This window comes from Neophocaena asiaeorientalis, unplaced genomic scaffold (assembly GCF_003031525.2).
Source record: "Neophocaena asiaeorientalis asiaeorientalis breed wild unplaced genomic scaffold, Neophocaena_asiaeorientalis_V1.1 scaffold114, whole genome shotgun sequence".
In the NCBI taxonomy this organism is placed as follows: Eukaryota; Metazoa; Chordata; class Mammalia; order Artiodactyla; family Phocoenidae; genus Neophocaena; species Neophocaena asiaeorientalis.
Window position 1 is genome coordinate 8,177,768 of NW_020173116.1, and position 22,336 is coordinate 8,200,103.

At 38.1% G+C, this 22,336-nt stretch overlaps 1 protein-coding gene across 4 annotated transcripts in view; it reads right to left on the reverse strand.

Moving 5' to 3' along the window:
• TMEM131 (transmembrane protein 131) overlaps window positions 1-22,336 on the reverse strand; it is a 139,510-nt gene that overhangs the window by 46,714 nt on the left and 70,460 nt on the right. For 3 of the 4 annotated variants that reach the window (XM_024743696.1, XM_024743694.1, XM_024743693.1), the window contains exons 8-18: window positions 21,145-21,295; window positions 20,990-21,046; window positions 19,995-20,056; window positions 11,819-11,927; window positions 8,713-8,821; window positions 7,912-8,065; window positions 7,650-7,820; window positions 6,484-6,594; window positions 6,250-6,384; window positions 3,694-3,798; window positions 2,290-2,376 (exon numbers count right to left, since the gene is read on the reverse strand). In XM_024743696.1, coding sequence (XP_024599464.1) covers window positions 2,290-2,376; window positions 3,694-3,798; window positions 6,250-6,384; window positions 6,484-6,594; window positions 7,650-7,820; window positions 7,912-8,065; window positions 8,713-8,821; window positions 11,819-11,927; window positions 19,995-20,056; window positions 20,990-21,046; window positions 21,145-21,295 — 1,251 coding nt within the window. The remainder of the gene's footprint in view (window positions 1-2,289; window positions 2,377-3,693; window positions 3,799-6,249; window positions 6,385-6,483; window positions 6,595-7,649; window positions 7,821-7,911; window positions 8,066-8,712; window positions 8,822-11,818; window positions 11,928-19,994; window positions 20,057-20,989; window positions 21,047-21,144; window positions 21,296-22,336) is intronic. The other variant, XM_024743695.1, reaches the window with a different exon arrangement.

Genomic DNA, 22,336 nt, shown 5'->3' on the forward strand with positions numbered 1-22,336 from the left:
CACCCAGCTGTGTCTTCCCGGCAGTTAACCGGTCTTCATGCACCTGTAATAACTACTACTCTTGTGTCCACATCTTGTCTCTCAGGGGTATGGTGGGGATCAAAAGAGGTAACAGATACAGAAGTTCATTTTATAATCGTATTCAAATACGAAGTATTAAACTGTGAGTTATTTGAAATGTTCATTCTGAAGTACCAAGTTTTCATCACTTGGCTCTAGTAGTCTCCATCTGATAAGAGATTTTACAGAATTTCATGACTGTTATGGGCTGAACGTCTGTGTGCTCCCCCACACTCACATGTTGAAATCCTAACCCTGCAGTGTGATGGTATCAGGAGGCAGGGCCTTCGGGAGGTGATCAGGTCATGAGGGTGGAGCCCTCATGAACGGGATTAGTGCCCTTAAAAGAGGCACAAGAGCTTGCCCTCCCTGTCTGCTCTTTTGGCTGTGTGAGGATACAATGAGAAGATGCCCGTCGGCAAACCGAGGAAGTAGGCCCTCACCAGACACCAGATCTACTGGTGCCTTGATGTTGGACTTCCCAGCCATCTGAAGATATCTGAAAGCTTAATCTGAAGTACTGCAAAACCAACACTTCGTTTTTATAGATGCCTTCTCATTTACTCTGTCCATGAGCCTTTCACTTTGTCATCTACTGAATTACTCCCTTCCAGGATATATGCAGGGATCAAGGAGATCATGGATTGAAAAGGCAATTGAAGGTTCTTTTGGATAAACACTGAAGTCAAGAGTTCTGTATAGTCAGTACAAAGTGGAATGATAAGAAGACAAAGATTGAATTAAGACCCAAACTTAGGTGTGCTGAACCTATTAATTCAAATTTATATTTGAAGCTAATTTATATTTAAGGAGCTAAAATTTGAATTTAGGTTTTATCGTATATATAGCATTAAGATTTTGCAATGTACTGTTTCTCTTAACCAGTCAGGTCTCCTACCACAGCTGAGAGACACTTCCATCTGCTCCAAGGCGTCCTGAATCATCTACACTGTCTTCCTGCAAAAGGTGGCCTCCTGGTTTCCCCGTTTCTTTCCTCCCTGTTCTCCAGGCTCAAACTCTATGTCATATTCTTGAGTCCTCTATCTATCTACCTACCCATACCTGTTTCCATTAGTATAACCTCCTCAAGATATTCAAGTACAGTTCAAACAGTTCATCTGAAATCTCTCTTGCCTATGTTCTCTTTTTCATTATTTGGCTCCTTCATCCACCCATTATCTACTAGATACCTGCTACTTGGGGTATAAGATCCCTCATCTCTTTCCCACCGGATCTCAGAGTCTTGTTGGGGAGACCAACACATAAGGCAACATTTACAGCACAATGTGAGGCTTGCTGCCAGAGAAGTAATCTCAAATTGTTTCAGAAGCACACATGAAATAACTAGTACTGTCTAGTGGAGTGAAGAAATCTTCAGAGAGGAGATGACAATGGAATTGGATCTTGAAAGACATGAAGGAGTTCTTCAAGGTAGGAGAGGAGGAAGGGCAGCCAAGGCAGATGAGCAGCAAAGGTGTGGAGGTATGAAAGCGATTTACTGCCCCTGCCAATGCCCTAAGCTCAAACCTCCCTTTGACGCTTTCCTTGTGGACCGTGGCCAGAGTCTCTGGGTTGGCTTCCAGGTACACTATCGCTACTCCCAGACGTGTCCTACATTTACTTCTGCCAGAGAGCCAGTCTTGAAAGCTTAACTCTGACGATGTCCAGCCTCTGCTCAAAAACTTTAGATTTTCATGGAATTAAGTGCATTGCATTTTTTTCATGCTATCACTCCAAGGTACCATTCCATCTTCTCTCTTGAAACTTCCCTGCATTCTTGTAAAACTGGACGACTCACCACTGCCTAAAGCCATCTCAGACTCTGCTGCCTGTGTCTCTATTCAGGTTGTTCCCTGGGCCCTGAACGCCATTCTTGCCGACCCTTGTCTATCCCTGCCAGAAGAAATTCCAAGCCAATTCACATGGCACCTTCATCAATAAGATATGTATTTTCTTCATAGCATGTTATTTTTCACCTCTTAGGGCAATTTCTACATCCTGCTCTACGTCTATGAACCATGGGCCCATTTCTCATTCTAGATTGAAAACTTTTTGAGAGAAGGGCCCATTTCTTATTCTTCTTTATGTCTCCTAAAGAAGCTGGTACAATGTCTTACCTTAAAATAAGTGATTAATAAAGAGTAACTGACTTTATTGTTGAATTCTAGGAACATAAAGGCAAAGAGAAAAAAAATTAGCAAGAAGAAGGCTACAAATTAACTGTCTTACTGGAAAAGAAGGTGGAAGAACCATATGCTTTGGGAAGCAAGTCAGAGAACCCACTGCGATCACAGCTTTCACGGGAATTGTTAGGATCTGTGGAGGGAAGAAGCAAACCACAGAGAAATGAGTGTTTAAGTCTGCGATTGACACTGACAGTTGTTGTAGGGGGACAGTTATTTTGGGGGATTAAAAGAACCAATCTTGGGATGTATATTAGCATTAACCAACTGATAAGCAAAATTAAAATCACCCATGGATACTGTTTAATCTATCCATGTACTTCATAAAATGCACTGAAATACAATAAATTTCCATGTACTTCTCAGTGATTTGATGAAAACATGGTAAACAAGACCAAACAATGGGGAAGGAATGAAGAACAGATTTTTCATAATATAGGTTTTATTTTGTAGATTATTAATTTAAAAAGTTCAATTATTCTCCTAAAACAATGAATGAAAAATTCAGCATTTTCTAAAGTTACATAGCTCTCTACTTTTTGTACTCAGCAATAAATTAACATCAAGCTAATTTGAAAAAATGAGTCGAACGTTCCAGATTTTGAATCTCAACTCGTATGCTTATTTGCAATTCACAAAGATACTGATACTTTGCTAAGATATGAAATGTACTTATTCCTATCACAAGTGATAAACGTGGATTCCTTATTTTTGGAGGTAATTTGACATACTCCCAACATATCATTTATTATTAGATGACCAATTCTGTTTATTCTGAATTAGTTTTCTTTCATGTGGGGGTTGTATGTACTGAAAAGATAGGAGAACAAGGGTAGCAACTTGCTGACTTTAGCAGTGCTCGACTTCCCAAACAGCTCTGAAATAATAAATCAAAATATTTAGGTGTGGCAGAAATATGTCTCTTCAAAGTCTCATTGAGTGCAACATGTCAAACCCCACAAAAAGCCTTTAAAAAGTTCACTGATTTTCACTTGGTTCCTTGACTTAGAAGTCAAGGAACCTGTAAATATGATTGTGAGAACTCAAATTAAGATGTGATTTCCTGATTGTATCTTCCTTTTTGGAAATGTTACACAGGAGGATATTTATGACCTCTGAAAAGAGAGAGACCTATCTCAGGAATTTCAGTCAGGATCTGTGCAATGCTACAACTATTTGTAAGCAGGCTTCTAACAGCAATTCTAAATGTGCCAAATGCATTTTTCTGAAGTTGTTTTTAGTCAAAAGATTTGGGTTTTATCAGAAAACTATGAGCTAATGAACACAAATATTCTGTAAACTATTCTCAAAAGCTCAGTTTTTAAGGCATGAAAGCGGTAAACTGTAACTTTCTGAGTAAACTTAGTTCTCTGTTTCTATAAAAACAAAAAAAGACTGAATTACTCAGAAAGACCCCACTGACATGAATCCCTGTAAATAAAGTCCTTACCTCATAGTCTGTTGTGATCTGTATGGCCCCGTCATGAATCCCTTCCAGTTTTTTTGCAGTAAGTTTGACTCTGAACACTGCAAAATATCCTGAAGCTAATATTACCTGTATGTAGGAGAAATGACATCATTCATCAGCCTTGCTGGCTGAAGTTTTCTATTAAAATGGAAAAGAAAGCTACAGTGATAAACTGACTTCAAAATCCTAACCTGTACCAGTGTAACACTGAATTACCATATCATCACATACAAATATCTCAAAATAATGCCCATCCCTGGATGTTTATCTACTATACTTATTCCATGGGCTACTGAGAAAACTGGTTCCTTGAGGAACAGCTGACTTCTCAGCTGCAAAGCTGGGGAGGGGTGTGGTCCTCACACCCCAACCGGGTACGTGCAGGGTCAAAGCGGGTGAGGGCTGCAGCAGAGGGACACAGCCTTCCACTAACCCTTTGGCCACATTAGGGCACAAGTATTAATACATACAAAGTTGGTTATGCTTCAAGTTCTGAATTTAACTCTGTCATGTTTTAATAACCATGTCCTCAGATCCACTGAGATTGGATCATATGGAAACATCAAAAATCATGGAAAGAAGGAAAAGTTATGCAATAAAAATGTGAAAGAAAGGAGAACGTGGATCTTGTTTTCTCAAGCTATTTGCTGATGTTTCTGGCACTTAACCTTTTCAATCATGATACTTCCAAAAAACATGAAATTCAATTTGTGAATTGTACTTTAGTTTGTAAATGTTGATATGCCTAACATACTCACTTTCCCCCTTTTATAAGCATTTCTGTGTCGGATTTGTGCAATTCTAACGTTTTCATCATGACTCTAACCAGCCAAATAAGAACACGTGTCTCAAGAGTGCAGAGAGCTGTTGGCAATGCGTGTTTCATAAGGAACAGGATGCTTATTTAGTTCATAGGTTTGGCTTTTTGGCAAACAGGTGGAAAGCAGTTGAAAGTTTAGGCATTACAAACTTAAAAAAACACGTATTGTGGAGTTGCTATTTTGAAGCTGGCAACTCACTACAACTTCCTATTTTAAGTAAGCGTTCATAACAGTGATCTCATCTTTCTGTCCCTTGTTTTTGTGTTTATACAGTTTTATACAAAACCTAATTCTAAAACCCTAAAGTTTCAAGCAGGCTTCATGTTACTGAGTGGACCTCTCAAATTTAAGTAGTAAGTTTTAACACATGTTATTTAGTACGAGGAAACGATCCAGAGTCCTAAAATTATTAATTTATAATGTCTTATAAAAAACAGTATAATTCAACCATCTCAGATTAGATATACATACAATTTCACTGTAACTTCATTACTGAAATGAACACAGTAATGGCTGGTCTCATTATTATCCTTTCTCAGCACTCAATTTGTATTAAAAATAAAACCTCAGCTGGGGTGACAAATGTTACTTGTCACGGGCATATCCTTTTTTTGTTTTAAAAGGAGGCTTTATTTATGAATCAAATTTAAAACATTATAAATTATTAAAATGCAAACACCCATATATCGACCACAATATCTGATTATGTAGCCTGAATGCCACACAACTGCAATTAGAATACACGTTATTTAGTACTATTTCCCACTTTTTCAGAAATCCTTTTCCAAATTTCGACATACAATCGTATTTACAGCTTTTTATTTGCTTTAATATTCCATCACAAAGTCACGACTTTATGCATGCGGCTGTTTCCAGTCATCTGGAATTACTAATAATGCTATCAAACATGTGCATTCTCACAGCTTTTGGCTCCCAATTACTTCCATGGGAAACATTCCCAGGAGTGGTATATGTTGCCAGACTGTCCTCCAAAAAACCTATTTTGGGGGATGTTTAAGTCAATTTTTATGACCTATGGCATTCCATGGAAGCATATTTGTCACTAACCTCTGTGCATAAGGACATTTGCTTCTCCTTTTGTAAAACTGCCACAAGAAGTTCCATGCTAACCTACAGATGACATATGTTCTGCTCCTTCGAAGTCGTACAAGGTGATTCTACTAATTCTGTTCTGAGTAGGTATAAACTCCAAGTTCTCTTTTCAGTAGTGGTCAGGGCTTAGACTGCTATATTCATTTACTCTCGTTTCATGCTCTTTTATGACCAACTGTACATAAGATAGAGTAAAAGTACATAGGGAGATCCACACAGAGATCCACCAAACGATGTTTGCCTCACTGATACTCTCTTCTAACCAGTACAGAGAATTGACCAGAAACATTACTGTATAATTGAAAACACCTTCTATCAATGTGCAGGGCTATCTCTTCTGCCTAGTGAATTCAATGAACACAGGGTTAGTTTACTACCCATGGGAATTTCTCCTGTAAGGACACTTGTGTTACAACTTAACTCCTTTGAGTCTCAAGTGCTCTCTCACCATGAGAGGAAGGGGTTTAAGTAGACTACCTATAAAAGGTCCTTTCAGCATCAAACAGCCAGTGCTATTGCAACTCTCATAAAAATATTATGATCACTAGTCTTCTATTTGAGGTTTACATTTAAGTTTAAGGAAACAATAAAAGAGTTAACTTACCGATGACTGGTCTGATGAGGAGGATTTTTCTAACTCTGGAAGGCTTGAGATTATTGTAGTCCTATTGCCTCTTTCAGTAGCCACGAGTTCTATTGATAAACCATCTCCAATGATATGCCAACTTTTTATAGCCAACTTAAAAAAGAGAAAGATATGAAAGTGATTATTGCGGCACTAGCATAAAATCCTTAAATGTGAGTTAGAATAAAAACAAGTTTGTTTTTTTTTTTTTACCTCAATTGGGTTGCTGTTTATAATTGCAAATAAAATGTTACTTGCTTCTGTAGCACTCAGTATACCAAAATCTATGAAACGTTCTTCTATTTTTGGGGGTAATACAAAGTACTGGAAAGATATAAAAGAACTAGATTAAATGTAAAGTCACACTTATGTAAGAGAATGCTATCAAGAAAAAGTAACTGTATTAAGATATACTAAGGTTCCTATGCTTTATGTAAATATACGCATACATAATATATAATTAAGAACTTTGTACAATGGAAATATTTTGATTACTCAGAAATGAAAACACTCATGGCCTCTACTGAATTGCTAGTTCTCCTCTGAAGGCACATAAAAGCAGCAGGAAACTAAAGTGCTAGGTGAGGTTAAGTGGAGCCCTGGGGAATGAGGCAAAAAGTCCTCAGTCTCAGCAAACATCACACATTCATGAAAGCAGCTACAAACCAGTAACCATTTAAGCAAAAGAAATGCAGAAGGAGTGGTATAATAGTGACGGTCCCTTCAGCTCTAAAATTCTGGTTGATGCTAGCTTTTTGGAGAACTGCATTTCTCTGTTTTCACTTTCTTTTCTCCTTTTCTATCTTTCCTATCAGTTTTCTTTCTCATCTAAACTCTTGCATTGATAATTTTAAGCACAGCTTTGTTTGGATTTTTTTTCCTGGCTTGTTTTCTGTACTAGAAAGACCTTTCCTGCCGTATTTCGGTGACTATTCCAGCTGTGTCTTTCCCACCTATTCCCTCTTTCTTATCTGGTTCTCTTCTTCATTCTTGCACTTCTTGGTTTGGGTCATCTCTTCCCTACAGAGTTTTCTTTTCACCCGCCCCATAGTCTTTCTTCCCTGCTTATTATCTTTCTTCCACTTAGCTCGTTTTTAGCTTCCCCATGACTATGACAGTTTAAAAGCAAAACCGAGAGAAAGTGGAATGTGGAAAAGATCTAAATAGAGGCGTAACTAGAGGAGTCAACTGCATCACGAGGAGACACGGCCGCTGGGAGGGTGAAAATCTTGTAAGTACTGACGAGGGAGGAATTAGGACAACTTGTAAAGCACAGAAATAGCAAAATTTAAGTGTGTGCAACACGACTGGCTGATAGTAGCTGAAAACACAAAAGACGTGTAGGGAGTTTAAATTTTAAAGGCAGATAGCATACTTACATCTAAAAAACCTGTGTATACCCGCACAGGTAAATGAAACTTAGAGGCATTGGTAATAAGTAAAATATTGTTATCTATGTGCATGGATGATGTGGATGGCATAAAAAACAGAGTAAAAATGTATCCTGATCCATTTGGAAGAATTAAGACTGGTTTGCTGAAGTTGTGAACCTAGGAAATGATGGGAGAGAAAAAACAATGTGTCAGCATCATTTGCTTGGCAGATCAGTAAAATTAAAAGTATGAGGGTTCCCAGACATACTTTAAACATTGTTTTGGCTTCTTCTGGTAGCAACACATCATGAATGAGGACCGCAAAACTGAAAGTGTTAGTGAGGTAAATTGGCCTTTCCACAGGATCAGCAGGACTGTCTCGGATGTGAAACAATGTTGCAGAGTGATCAAATCCCAAATAACTATTTGAACAAAACAAAATAAATTATTTTTATTTCCACGTGTTAATTTAAAATCCAAGTTCTTTCGCTGTGAGTAATAATTTACGTTCAGCATTATGACTGTTATTAGAGAATTAAGACTATAAACATTTTAGTGGTTGACCCCATGGAGTCCCTGCCATGCTGGACATTAAACTATTATTGGTTAAAGTATAATTAGAAAATGAACTACATATATTATTGCCCATTTATAAAAAGCTGTAATTTTAGAACAGTGTTTAACAAGTCTATAAAGGAATATAAATGATTTTGTTTCAAGTGACAATATACTTTAATAATAAGCCATAGCCACTTGCATGTTACAAAAAGAATTACAGAAAGGAAATGGTTCAAATGATTTAAAAATCACAGATTCATTTTTCTATTGTATTATGGAATCGTTAAGACTTCATTTAAGCCCAAATCATATCATCCCATTTACCTCTTTCTTCTAAAAAAGTAAAAAAAAATAAACAAAATACAGGAGATTTCTCTCCTTTATAGTTGAATTTGTTCTTCTCAACACGAATTCCATGGAGTTTATGTGAATTTGGCTACTACTTTTGCTAAGATCAATGAATTTATTTATTAATAAAAAGTTATAAAGTTTATTTTAAAGAAAAACTCACCCATCTAAAACCTCTGCTTGATATGGTATTTCAAGTTTAGAATAACTCTTTTCCTTTGCTTTAACAGTTATTTTCCCAGAAAACTGAGATGGTTTTTTTGCCTTTGATGCTGAAAGGAAGCATAAAACATCATCTGTCACCTTTTGCTACCAAAGAGTTTATACAGAGGATGATGAGAGTGACTTTGCATGTAGACTGACAAAATCTTAAGAAGCTGAGCTTTCAAACTGGCATAAAGAATACTGTTACAACATTTTAACTGAAATATCACATTTTTCATACAAAAATGGGAAGATATTTTAATTTTCCTGTAATGCGATAAACAGGTAAGGAATTAGCAAGTGAACACAATTCAGGAGGAAAAGCGCTATATCTGAACTACTTTCTCTACAGCCATAAGCTTTGGCTTTACCTACAGCAGGGTTTCTCAGCCTTGGCACTACGAACATTTTAGGCCAGGTAAACTCGCTGTTGGGTGGCAGAGTGGCTGTCCCTGTGCTCTGCGGGATGTTGGGCGGTGCACAGGACGGCCTCTTGCTAGACATCAGCTGTGACAACCAAAAGTGTCTGTAGACGTTGCCAAACATCCCCTGGGAGGCAAAACTGCCCAGCCCCCCAAGTTGAGAACTGCTAGTTTACAGCTGGATTAAGAAATAACATTCCTTGTGTGGCCAGAGTCTTGCTATAAATACCAATAAAGTAGCCTGGTGCAAAAAATGTCAAGAGTTATGAGCTCTGACTTTTTATATTAGCCAACCCTAACCTATAGTGTAAGAGGAGGCATATACCCTCCCTGCCATCATACTGTCCTCACAGATGAAGTAAAACCTTTTAAGTTTTGTAGCACTTCTGAATCATTCCATCTGGAATTACAGAAAAGAGTCAGTTGGATCCAATCTGTGTACCCATTAGATGTTCTTTCCAAAGCAAATAAAGAAGCTGTGTATCTTTATCCCCTTTAAGTACTTCAGGAACATTTCCACTTAAGAGAAGAATTTATACGTAAGTTCTGCAAATGTTTGTTATCCAACTTTAGCACAAAAAAAGAACAACAAAAAGAATGGAGCAACATCTAGTATGTGGCTTATGTACGGACAGCGCAGATCCAGATTTTTGAAACTCCCATTAAACATCGTTTCTTTCTGCTTTTTACTGTAGAGCCGTTTCTGGATGCTTTAAATTTTTTTTTTTTTTTTTTTTTTCTATTTACTCTGACATAAGGCTGATAACAAGGGCCATAATTCAGGCATTTCATAGTATCTAATCAAGTTATATTTTAGCAATGAAGTGGTCAAAACCTCAAGAAAATTCAGTTAAAAATCATAAAGAATCGTGAGTTGATGAGACATGCTTGCTTGGTAAGTGAACACTGTGGAGTTAATATTCATGGTACATTCTGAAATTTTAATTTTTAAATTAATTAATTATTTTGGCCACGCCTCTCGGCTTGCAGGATCTTAGTTCCCCTAACAGGGATTGAACCCAGGCCAGTGGACCGCCAGGGAATTCCCCTGAAAATTTTAAAAGTTAAGTAAAACAAGCATTTCTTAGCAATCTCAAGGGTAATATCATTTGTATTGGAATCCGGGGTGGTGATGGGAGAGGTGGGAGGTGAAAGGTGGAGGGATTTTCCCATGATAATAAAATCCACTTTTAAGAAATGTAGCACCTGCTTTAAAAGATGCTTTCCCTTGTCTCTGTGTTAAATTTTACATCATTTCTTTAAGAAACACTTATTTTGGAGTCTGTGATCTCAGAACGACCATTCCTGACTTTCATTTATCTCAGTGGAAACAGTCACTGTATTGTCAATACAGGAGCTGGAAAAGAAGAATGGGGGAAGTACACAGCACAGCTGCCCCAGTGTACACCCCCCACTCCTTGGATTTATCAGAAGGGTAGGCCCTACATGTTGTTCTTGGGGTCAGAAATTACTACTGGTTGCTCTGTTTCTCCGTAAGGGAAGACAATGTACCTACTGATACTGACACTGATACTGGTGGTCATGGCTGGTATCTTAGCAACACAGAAGACAGTTTATCACACATTTGGAAATATCTGTGCTATCAAGCCTTCTACAGTACTGATTATTTCCTGACGGCTGGACTGTGGAAGTATGCCATGCATTTAATCTTAACTTCTTTGGGAGTTTTCTCTGAGCTCATAGGGTGAACGCTGTGCTGGCAGCCGACCGTGCAGCTGCTCCAGATTCTCCCGCAGACTCCCCATGTGCATGGAGTGAGCACAGATGCTCTCACAAACACTGTGCCACACTCAGGAGGTCACTCAGTGACCAAATATCCTCTTCTGATGAGGAGCTTAGTTGTAAAATGTGGACTATGAGTAAAGATGGCTTTATCCCGCGGCCAAAGCTTAAGCTTCAGGCTCCTCACTTGCCCGTGCCCTTATGAGCAAAGTCCCACTTGGAGTTTCAGCTTTCATTAAATTTAAATTACATATATAGTCAGACAACCATTACATCACTACTCAAAAAATTTTATGACAGCAAATTCAGTAAATGTTCTAGTAAAGTGGGCAAATTGAATAAAAACATGCTATTAAAATATGTTAAAGTCTGGGTTAATATTTCAAATGTCAAAATACACAATATACGTGTTTGAAATAATTGTTATCTAATTTGACAATTCTATCATGAGGGCAGTTATTTTAGTTTAGGTAGGACAGTCTGCCTCGTTAATGAAAGCCAATATATGGAAATGTTACAGAAAATACTTTATTTCTGCTCTTAAATTCAAACACGCTTCTGAAATTCAAATATATATTCACTTAATTACAAAAATTAATGACTTCATAATTAAGGCAAAGCATAATAGGTATATATGTAAAAGAGCCCAGATAACAAAAATTTAGTTCCAACCCTAATGTATTTGCTAATATTAATTTAGGTTTATGAAGTTAGAATATTTTCTTTTGTGAAACAATCAAATAAGAGTTGGTGATGATTTACAAGAAAAGCCAACCTAACCAGTACTATAAAATCTGACTGTAAAATGGTCTGGGTTTCTATATTAAGATGTCAACATAGATGCCTTCTAATTTATCAAAATAAGAGCACTCTATCAGAGAGAAAAAGTTGAACACTTACCATCAAAGCTGATACTTGCAACCTTGGTATATTTACTTTCTGAAGCTTTTAATGTAATTGGTTTAAAGTGTACCGTTATAGCGTCATTTTGCGGTGTAGGTCGAACACTCTGCAAAGAGAAAAATTTACATAGCATTATTTTAGTCTAGTGGTTCAGTTTATAGTGAAAAGTAAAGCAGAATCAAAACTGGAAAAGTTTAACTTTACGTGGTCCCTTTAAATAGAGTAGGCTAAGCTGATAAGACCTCAAATTAACTTCATTAGACTATTTTTATGAAATAAAATGATGACCAGAAGGAAAATGATAAAGTGACTGTAAAAAGTACAATGGGTATGAATACATAACATAGAAGAAAAGGTATTTATTTTCTAAATGAATGCCTAATTTATATATAAGAGAAGGGGACATGAGGACTTATGATAGGGGCTGCACTCCCAGCTGTGGGGTGAACCGTGAGGAGGCGGATGGCAGGGATGCGCAACCTGGAAGAGGTCAGAACGCTTTCAACCTAACAAAGTAAGAGCTTTCTGTTCAAACAACTAAACCTAAAACAACAACAACAAAACAGTAAAAGCTTGCACTTTTTGAGCAAGCTTAAAAAATAAGTACTATTTAAGTGCAGTTACTTTTTTAATATGATGATCCGCACTGACAAAAAGCATTTTTCATGGGAAGGGCCCTTTAAAGATACCACTTCCTTCCCTGTTTTACAGATGAAGGACATCTTGCAATACTGAATGATGTTTCAACAGCTTGGCATCCAGAGACAGAACTGGAAACCAGCTGTCCTGACTTGGTCCAGGGCTCTTCACCTGGCATCCTACTGCCCAAACATATACTAATGAAAATCGTGGTACTGAACACAAATCTTGATCAAAAATCTTCTTTTAGAATGCAATTTGAATATTACTTTGATTTCAGAACACTTCTGGGATTTCCGTTGAATTTTCGGGGGCTTTATAAACTTGTCAAAGCACGATGTTTCCAGTAGAAAGGAACGCTCATCAGGCAATCGTGCTGATGTGGGCACAGTCAGATCCCCATGAGCCACCAGGTTCTTCCTCCAGCTCCCCACCCACCTTTTCTGCTCATTTATAAAGGTGGAATCTGCCTATAGAGAATGAAGGACAGTCCTCTGAAGGCACAAGAAGCACCTCAGAAGAGTGTGAGGAAAAGCAGTCTCTTGCATTGTGTTTCAATCATAGGAAACAAAGTTGGTTACATACAGAATGATGACAGACACTGCTTTTCAGTCCCAGTCAGCAGGGCGCCTCCCTTCCCACTGCTGTTAGTCCTCAGCTGTTCGGGTGTCTTTACTAGGCCTGGGATGATAGCCCTGCAGTTTCCTGTGCTAGAAATCTTAATTGCCTTAGCTCTTGGCCTCAGGCTCTCCCAGTATTTTAACTCTTTTTCTTTCTTCTTCTTTGAGAACTCCTCATTCGCTTTTTTTTTTTTTTGCGGTACGCGGACCTCTCACTGTTGTGGCCTCTCCCGTTGCGGAGCACAGGCTCCAGACGCGCAGGCTCAGCGGCCATGGCTCACAGGCCCAGCCGCTCCGCGGCATGTGGGATCTTCCTGGACCGGGGCACGAACCCGTGTCTCCTGCATCGGCAGGCGGACTCGCAACCACTGCGCCACCAGGGAAGCCCCTCATTTGCTTTTGAATCTCTAATGGAGCTGGGAGTTGACAGGTTCATATCAATGTATTTACTATCAATAAGCTTGCTGTTATTAGCAATCATTTAAAGTATGAATCTCTTCATTCCTTGAGGGGTATGTATGTATGTATATGTGTGTGTGTATGTGTATTTTTAACAGTAAAACAAAGCGGTTTGACTACAAGATAAACTACAAACTGGACAAAAGGTTCATTTGGTTTCATCACACTACACTAAAAACTTTTTCCAAAGGAAAGGAAAGCAGTATAGAAGTACAGGTGAGACCCAGAGTGATGAGTTTACAACAGAAGCATACTATTTAACCAGCAGTGTGAGGCTGAGTAAGCTGCCCATTTACTCTGGGCCTTATTTCTCCCACCCGTAAAATCCTAGGGGTTGGATTAGATTTTTTCCTAAGTTTCCACCTATCTGAAAAATTTTGTGATTCTATTAATTTTGCTGTTTTTTTTGGTGGGGGGCTGCACCACACAGCACGTGGGATCTTAGTTCCTTAACCAGGAACCCAGATTGAACCCGGGCCCCCTGCAATGGAAGTGCAGCGTCTTAACCACTGGACCACCAGGGAAGTCCCTAATTATGCTGTTTTTTTTTTTGAATTAGACACATTTATCCTGAAGTCAGGATCTGTTAGAGAGATGACCGTATAAAGCCTTACAGTTTACAGAGGACACATATGGTTCCTAATTCTTTCACTTACTCTATTGATTATGATACAGCAGCAAGGGAACCTTGACCATTTTCAAACACTTAAATAATTTAAGTGCTGGTTCATCAGTAACGAGCACAAGCCCATGTCAGAAACAGCTAAGCAATGGTATCCATTACCATACATAGTCACAGTAAGTAGTAAGAATAAATATTTGATGAAAAAAATGTTTTTTTCACATGAAACACACTTTAAGATTTTTCTTACCAGAGGAAAACTTTACATTCAGTATTATTACCTTAAAACATGTCACACTAACAGTAAAATAATATTCAACTGACTCATGTTTTATACAAATGGTCTAAATTAAATTGTTCACCTGTTACCATTAAAAGAAAAAAAATCCCCCAATCAGTTAAAACCTGTTTTCCAAGGAAACAAAAACAAAGAGAGACAAACAAGCAAAACACTTAAATAGCTGGCTCATTCTGACAGTTTTAAACGAAAAATAATAAATAATCATTAACCTGTAATAAGCATATTTATACTAATAATATATTTTAGTACCAGTCACTAACTGTTGCTTACTTAAAGATAATCAAGAAGTGGAAAAAATACGGCAAGATTCCCAGGAAAGGCAGTTTGCACAGGCTCGAAGTATACTGGGTTGGCCAAAAAGTTTGTTCCGGAAAAGCCCGAATGAACTTTTTGGCCAACCCAATAGTTCCAGCCTTTCTCATGACATTCATACCCAACTAATGCTCCGTAACTCTCAAGTGAAACTCAAGGCTCAGGACATTCTGAAACTACTCAACTACTTTGAGCAAGCAAGAAAAATAACCTTTCAGTATATAGCGATTGTATTTTTAACAGTAGGTGCACAAATGAGCTAAGGTCCATGTCAAGTTGACATTAGTAAAATTAATTAAGTACAGCTGCGGTTTTTATTCATTAATTAGCAAGGAAACTTCATACAAAGGTGCCTTAAGACATCTCAGGCAAACTTATTCCATCATTTATATAGTATTGTTTTATAAACATTGAGGAAAACCATATTCTCAAAGTTGCATTATAGACAATGTCAGGAAGGCTTGGACCTGGGCATCTGTCCATTGACAGGTGAGGAACTTATATTTGGGGCTGCTTCCTTTAGTGGTCTTATACCTTGAAAGATGAAGAGACTCTGAATTCCCTGAAGGGGAATTTTAAAAAACCCTCTGGGTTTTAGCATTGTTGAGCTCATCCTAAAATTCTATGTATTTGTGAAATGGAGGGAGGGAGGGACGCTTAAAAAAATGCACCAGTCTCTAGGTCTGGCATATTATGGAGAAAAATACAGGAAAAACCTTGGGAAGCTCTCTTAAAACTCAGTGTCCATGGTAGATGGGCTCATCCCCTGGCTGATAAGGCGAGGAGTCCAAGCTATCATCATTTCTCAAGTGGACCACGCAACAGATTTTTAACCTTCTGCAGTTCATTCTCCATAAGCAGCTACACTGACTTTTTACAACGCATAAATCAAATGACATCACTCTCTTGCTTACAATTCTGTAACTTCCCATTGCACTTATAATAAAATCTAAACCCCTCCCAGGGCCCCAGGAAGCCCTGCTTGACTCTCCAGCCTTCATCTTTTCCATTCAAACCACCCCCTCAACCCTGCTTCCCTTGACATCAAAGCTATTCCTTTGCACTTGCTGATCCCTTTGATGGGAACACTTGGCCACCAGCTTTTCTTATGGGTGTCTACCTCTCACTCTTGAGTTATGACTGCAAAAGTCAGCTCTTCAGAGACAACTCTATCTAAACCAACTCCCTCCCCGACTTACATGCCATTCTGCTTGTTTCTCAATTTACAATTATGCTGCATACCTGTTTGTCTGTCTCCCAGCTAAAAAATGAGCTCAGTAAGGACAAAGACCTTGGTTGTCTGATTCCCTTCTGTATGCTCAGTATTTAGCACAGAAGCTAGCATATAGTTGATGCTTATTACATATTGACTGAATGAGTGAATGAAGGAATGAATGAGGAAATGAGATAGAACTACCAAAACACTGGCAGAGTATAGGCTTCGGATGTTAGAAAAAAATACATACATAGGTAGACACAAATGTAGATCTAAACACATATACATAAATCAATAGGTTAATGGAAATATTGAATATAAAACAATATATTCATAAAGACTTGATTAATAAGTATCACTATATCCCTAATATACTTTCATGTAACTTGTACATTTTACAATCAAATTAAGTCACTTAAAAATAATAAGGTCTGACTCATTTTCCCTATTTGGAAAACAAGGACCTGAGTACGTTACAAGAGAGCTGTATCAAACAAGGTAATCTGTGTAAAGAACCTAGATATGTCTAACCCACGGTAAGAAAAATGTTCACTTACAATGTATCCTAAAACTCCTTAATAAAAGAGAAAAGGAGGAACATGGGCCTGTTTATATTTAATTGCCTATCATAAATGCATTACATTTTTTCATTCACATTCTTAGAACTGCTAATTTCATTTTTCTAGAAAATGTTTATTGAAAAAGACATTTGTTTGAGTCTATTTATTGTATGTAAAAAGTTAGACCAGAATGCTTGGGCTAAGTAAATGCACTTTCCCATCAAATCTCTAAGCCCTCACATTTGGAGAAGTGACTTCAAGGCCTGAAGTCTGCCCCAAAAGCATGAGAGTTCCTCCTCTGTACAAGACATCCCACAGACTGAAGAAACCAGTAAGAGACAAACAGCATGCAGAACACATAAAAAGTAAAAATTATCTGACATCTCAAACGGAGGCAATGGCAAGTGATCCACCAATAGGCAGGGTCTGCCCTACAGGCAAACGTGCTGCTGAATCCCAGGACGTACGGCCAGACGGTGTGCTTCAGGAGTTTTCCTTCGTGGAGGTTAGTGCCCTGAGCATGCGGGCAGGAAAGGGCTGGGGAGGGAGTTGTGTGCACATCATCACGTATGCGGTAACTGTGCTTCATGATGCCAACTGGGCTCAAGAAGAAATCCAGGACCAAGAAGTTCAAAGAACTTCTTGTAGGCTGTAGCCAAAGCAAGCTGGACAAATCTAGCAGAAGGAATCACGCTCCATTGCAGAGGAGAGTCTGATATAGTAAACTAGGACATTTGAACAAAAGGAAGCACAATTCTGAGTACAAAGTGAGATTTTTAAATGTTGTAACAGAGCAGTGGTTATTAGGCCTTTGCATTTCACTGGTAACATCTAAAATGTGTGTGTGTGAGGAAATCTAACAGGTTTTCTAACTTTTTATTTTGCAAATGTGAGGATGTTGGTGGCAGGGAAGGAGAAATTCCTACTATCTACTACCATTCTTCATAAAACAAAGGGTATTTTGGTATCAAACCAAAGGAAAAAAAAAAGGAAATTAACAAAACCAAAAGTTGGTCCTTTGAAAGGGTCAACAAAATCGACAAACCTTTAGCTAGACTGACCAAAAAAATTTTTTTAATATAGAGAAGACTCTAATTGCTAAAATCAACAATTAAAGATGCGCCATTACTACCTACCTCACAGGAAAAAAAAAAAAAAAAGTATTATAAGGGAATACTGTGAACAATGGTATGCCAACAAATTAGATAACTTAGATGAAATGAAAAAATTCCTAGGAAGACATAAGTTACTGAAACTGGTTCAAGAAGAAAAAGAAAATCTGAACAGGCCTGTAGCAAGTAAAGAGATTGAATTAATAATTTTAAAACTTCCCACAAAGAAAAATCCAGGCCCAGATGACTTTATTGGTGAATTCTACCAAACATTTAAAGAATTAACATCAATCCTTCAAAAACTCTCCCCAAAAACAGAAGAGGAAAGAACACTTCCCCACTTATTCTATTAAAAAAACAAAAACAACCCTCCCCCAACTATCTACTACCTTTAATAATAAAACAACAAACATTTTAATGTCAAAGAAACAATGACATTATCTCAGAATAGTTCTTATCCAGAAAGGGTGTTTACAACTTTATGTTAATTATGTTAACATATACACACTCATATTTTTATAAATATTTATATTGGTCTTTTTTTTTTTTTTTTTTTTTTTTGGGAGCGGTACGCGGGCCAATCACTGTTGTGGCCTCTCCCGCTGCAGAGCGCAGGCTCCGGACGCGCAGGCTCAGCGGCCATGGCTCACGGGCCCAGCCGCTCCACGGCACGTGGGACAAACCCACGTCCCCTGCATCGGCAGGCGGACTCCCAACCACTGCGCCACCAGGGAAGCCCTATATTGCTCTTATTTTGCTCATTTTTCTATAGACTTGTGAAAATTTCAATACAGATTAAAGAGGCAAAAACAATCACTAGCCCCTTAATATAGCGGTAACAGTCAGCATTATATGGTTTTTTTTTTTAAGAAAAATATAGTATCAGAGTGGCTAGGTCAAAGGAGCTGTTCCTTGTCATCTGTGGAAGGGTCCCAGGCCCTTGAAGACTTCACCAAGGAGCAGGGGCATGAATCCCAGCAGACTCAGGCACCTTCAGAGCAGGTCCCTCTCAGTCGGCCTAACACTGGAGTGCTAGGAACCTCAGGTTGGGGTAGTTTCAGCTCCACTGCAGATTGGGGGAAGTTCTTTACCACAGGGGTCTCCAACCCCCAGGCCGCAGACTGGTAGCAGAGTCTGCGGCCTGTTAGGAACCGGGTCGCACAGCAGGAGGTGAGCAGTGGGCAAGCGAAGCTTCATCTGCTGCTCCCCATTGCTCGCATTATGCCTGAACCATCCCCCACCGTCCCCCTACACCCACCCCGGTCCGTGGAAAAACTGTCTTCCACAAAACCGGTCCCTGGTGCCAAAAAGTTTGGGGACCGCTGCTTTACCAGACTCCATTCCCCTAACCCACCCCCAATTCTCCTACCTAGCAGGAAGAAATACTAGGTCATATGGCAGGACACTGCTTAGACTATGACTCTACTAGTGAGCAAGGTCTACCTAGATTTTGCTTTAGCTCACAGCCTCACCTCCTGGTGAGGTTCCCAAGTTACAAAGAGAATAAGGGAAGAGGAAAGCAGTATATTTTTATTATAACCTGTGCTGATATCAGAAAACCTAAATTCAGAGAACTCTGATAAAATGAAATAGATTAGATGGGCTTTGAGACTTCACAGACTGTTGCCCATCCCTGCCCAAACCCAGAGTTTACCACCAAATGGTGGAATAGAGACCAAAGAGAAGAGAGTATACAAACCCCAAGTGACGGGAGAGACGGTCATCCCAGGTAACCACATTTTAATGCACAGTGACCTTGCTCACCATCTCATGACACTCCACTTCCACTTACAAGGCATCAAGGTCACCTGTTCTTCGAGTATGTGTGAAGGGGAGAGAGGACCCTAGTTTACAGTGTGCTGTCAAGGGTAACTACGGCAGCTGCAGGTTAGAAGGGGTACCAGAGACAAATGTTAACAGCACTCAACCACTACCTACCGGATTTCTTTGCTTCCTTATTTCTCTTTCCAACTCATCTGAATCTTTTCTTCTCTCTTTTTACTTAACTGTACCTTAAGTCTAACAACCCGTTTTTCTTTGCACATGGCACGCAGATCCTAGGATTTATCAGACTCTACAGGCCTAAACAGGAACCTCATGAACTTTGGTTCACACTTAGCTTGGAGAAGATTGTCCACATGCCCTTCTCATCCTGAAAATCTGGTGATTAGAGAGGCAGAACAGGTTTCTTGTATCACGCTTTGAACCAAAGTGTCACCAGGTCACCATAAAATAGAATTCCTTTAGAGCAAGAGTTTAATCATTTTAAACTTTGTCATAAGTTTAAAAACAAAGAATATATAAATTAGGAAAAAGAAAAGTAAAAACTTACTGTTATTGGTACATCTTTTGTTCCTGAATTTAATAAATGAAGATTTAAAACTTTTGGTAGATCTGTTAAAATTGAGGAAAAGAAAATATTTCTTAAAATGGTATGCTTTATAGCAAGTTAGAATCTTTCTCTTCTTAGATATCAGACTGAATGTATTTTAGAATGTGAACTAGAATAGCAATCACATTTATAAAAAGAATGTGACAATCGCACTCCTTGACAGGAACTGCCTTACTCTTAAGGACAGTGAGTACTATAGGAACTGCCCCCTCCTAAACAATCAGACCAAAAAACAAAACAAAACAAAAGTTTTCATTGAAATTGACGTTATCACTATCTTTTAGTTTCCCAGCAAAGCATAATGAAGCAATTCAGTAAAGTACAATATAAAATTATTATATTAAAACCAAATCTAATTTTCAAAAATGGGTCTTCAATCCTAAACAACCAAATTTTTAGTTACATATGGCCCACAGGAATCCCATATTACAGGTACTCTTACTTTTCTCTTAATAAATCCTTTTTTGGTTATTTTCAATTTTAGAATTTGAATTCTCTGACTACTGGGGACCAATTTCTAACATTACGTTATTATAATGCAATTGAATGATCCATATCTAAACAAAAATCCAGAAGTCAATCTTTTCACTTCCTTTATTTCACTATTAAAAGAAAAGATTCAGCATAACTAAATAGGTGAGAAACTGGATTAAGAAACTAAGAAACGACTTGCTGCCTCAATCTTCCATTTAGAAGACTTAAGTTACCCATGACATTGCTTTCCCATCTTGTAAGCAGTGGTATCCCTCAGAGGAATGGGGTATAGATCACTAAGGGCTCCGAGTTCCCAAAAGCAGATTTCTACAAGATCATGTAACCCACTGAGAAATAACTTTCAAAGCTGAATTAATTACAAAGGAGTTAAGGTAGAGCCATTCAGCAATGAATACAGGGATTTTTTAAAAGACCTATAAAGACACTGTCTCTTTTTTTACCTTGTGTTCGCAGTGTACCAAAATCTAACATTTCAGTTGAGGAATAAATTCCAGGAGCTTGGAAAAAAGAAAAGTAAACAATTATATTTCACTTCGCCAGAGCAGGATGTACTGAAACCAAAACAAACTTGCAGCTCCTTTAGTCATCCACTCACCTGTGGTAACTTCCACCTCAACTGGAAGAATGATAAACTCCGTGCTGTCTGAAGCATTAGTCTTTATTCTTATGAAAGCTGTGTGATTATCTGCTTCTCTAGATGAAAAACTGGCTCTCATTACTCCCTTGGTTTCATAAGGAGGAATTTCCTGACAAGTTAACAGACCATAATGTAGCAAAACTACCACAGTTTACTGAATAAGATGACATCACCTGAAAGATGCACTATTATTTTAAATACTAAGAAAAAAAACATATTTTGCCAATTAAACAAATATATTCATTCCATTGATTATAACACACAGTCCAATTCTGGAGGATGTTAAAAGATAAAAACACACATATCTTAAAACTAATGAAGTATGGTGTGTAAAACTGAGCAAAATGAAAGAAATAAAATTATATGAAAACAAACTGTTGGCGGCAAAATCATCATCAAGATGGTAAGTGATTAAGACAGAGTTAATCTATAAAAATCAGTTATTATTTGATGTATTGCTGGTGCTTGGGTATATAATTCAGTCCTGAAATTCTCTAAACAACAGAGACATCACCATCAGAGGGAAACTGCTTTTCCAGAAGTTTACAGGATTCTCTTTTTTTTTTTTAACAGATCTTTATTGGAGTATAATTGCTTCACAATGCTGTGTTAGTTTCTGTTGTACAACAAAGTGAATCAGCCATATGCATACATATACCCCCATATCCCCTCCCTCTTGAGCCTCTCTCCTACCCTCCCTATCCTACCTCTCTAGGTCATTGCAAAAAGGATTCTTTTTTTTAAATTTATTATTTTTTTAAACAAAATTCTTTTAATTGATGGACTTCCTGATACATCTCTGTAATACTTTTCTCCCTACACTTTTTAGCGGCATACTCATTAACTGTCTCTTCATATGCAATAGTTTCAGAATATACTTTTTTTTAGCTAAATAATGTTTTATTTATTTATTTATTTTAACATCTTTATTGGAGTATAATTGCTTTACAGTGGTGTGTTAGTTTCTGCTTTATAACAAAGTGAATCAGCTATACATGTACATATATCCCCATATCTCCTCCCTCGTGCGTCTCCCTCCCACCCTCCCTATCCCACCCCTCTAGGTGGTCACAAAGCACTGAGCTGATCTCCCTGTGCTATGCGGCTGCTTCCCACTAGCTATCTGTTTTACATTTGGTAGTGTACATAT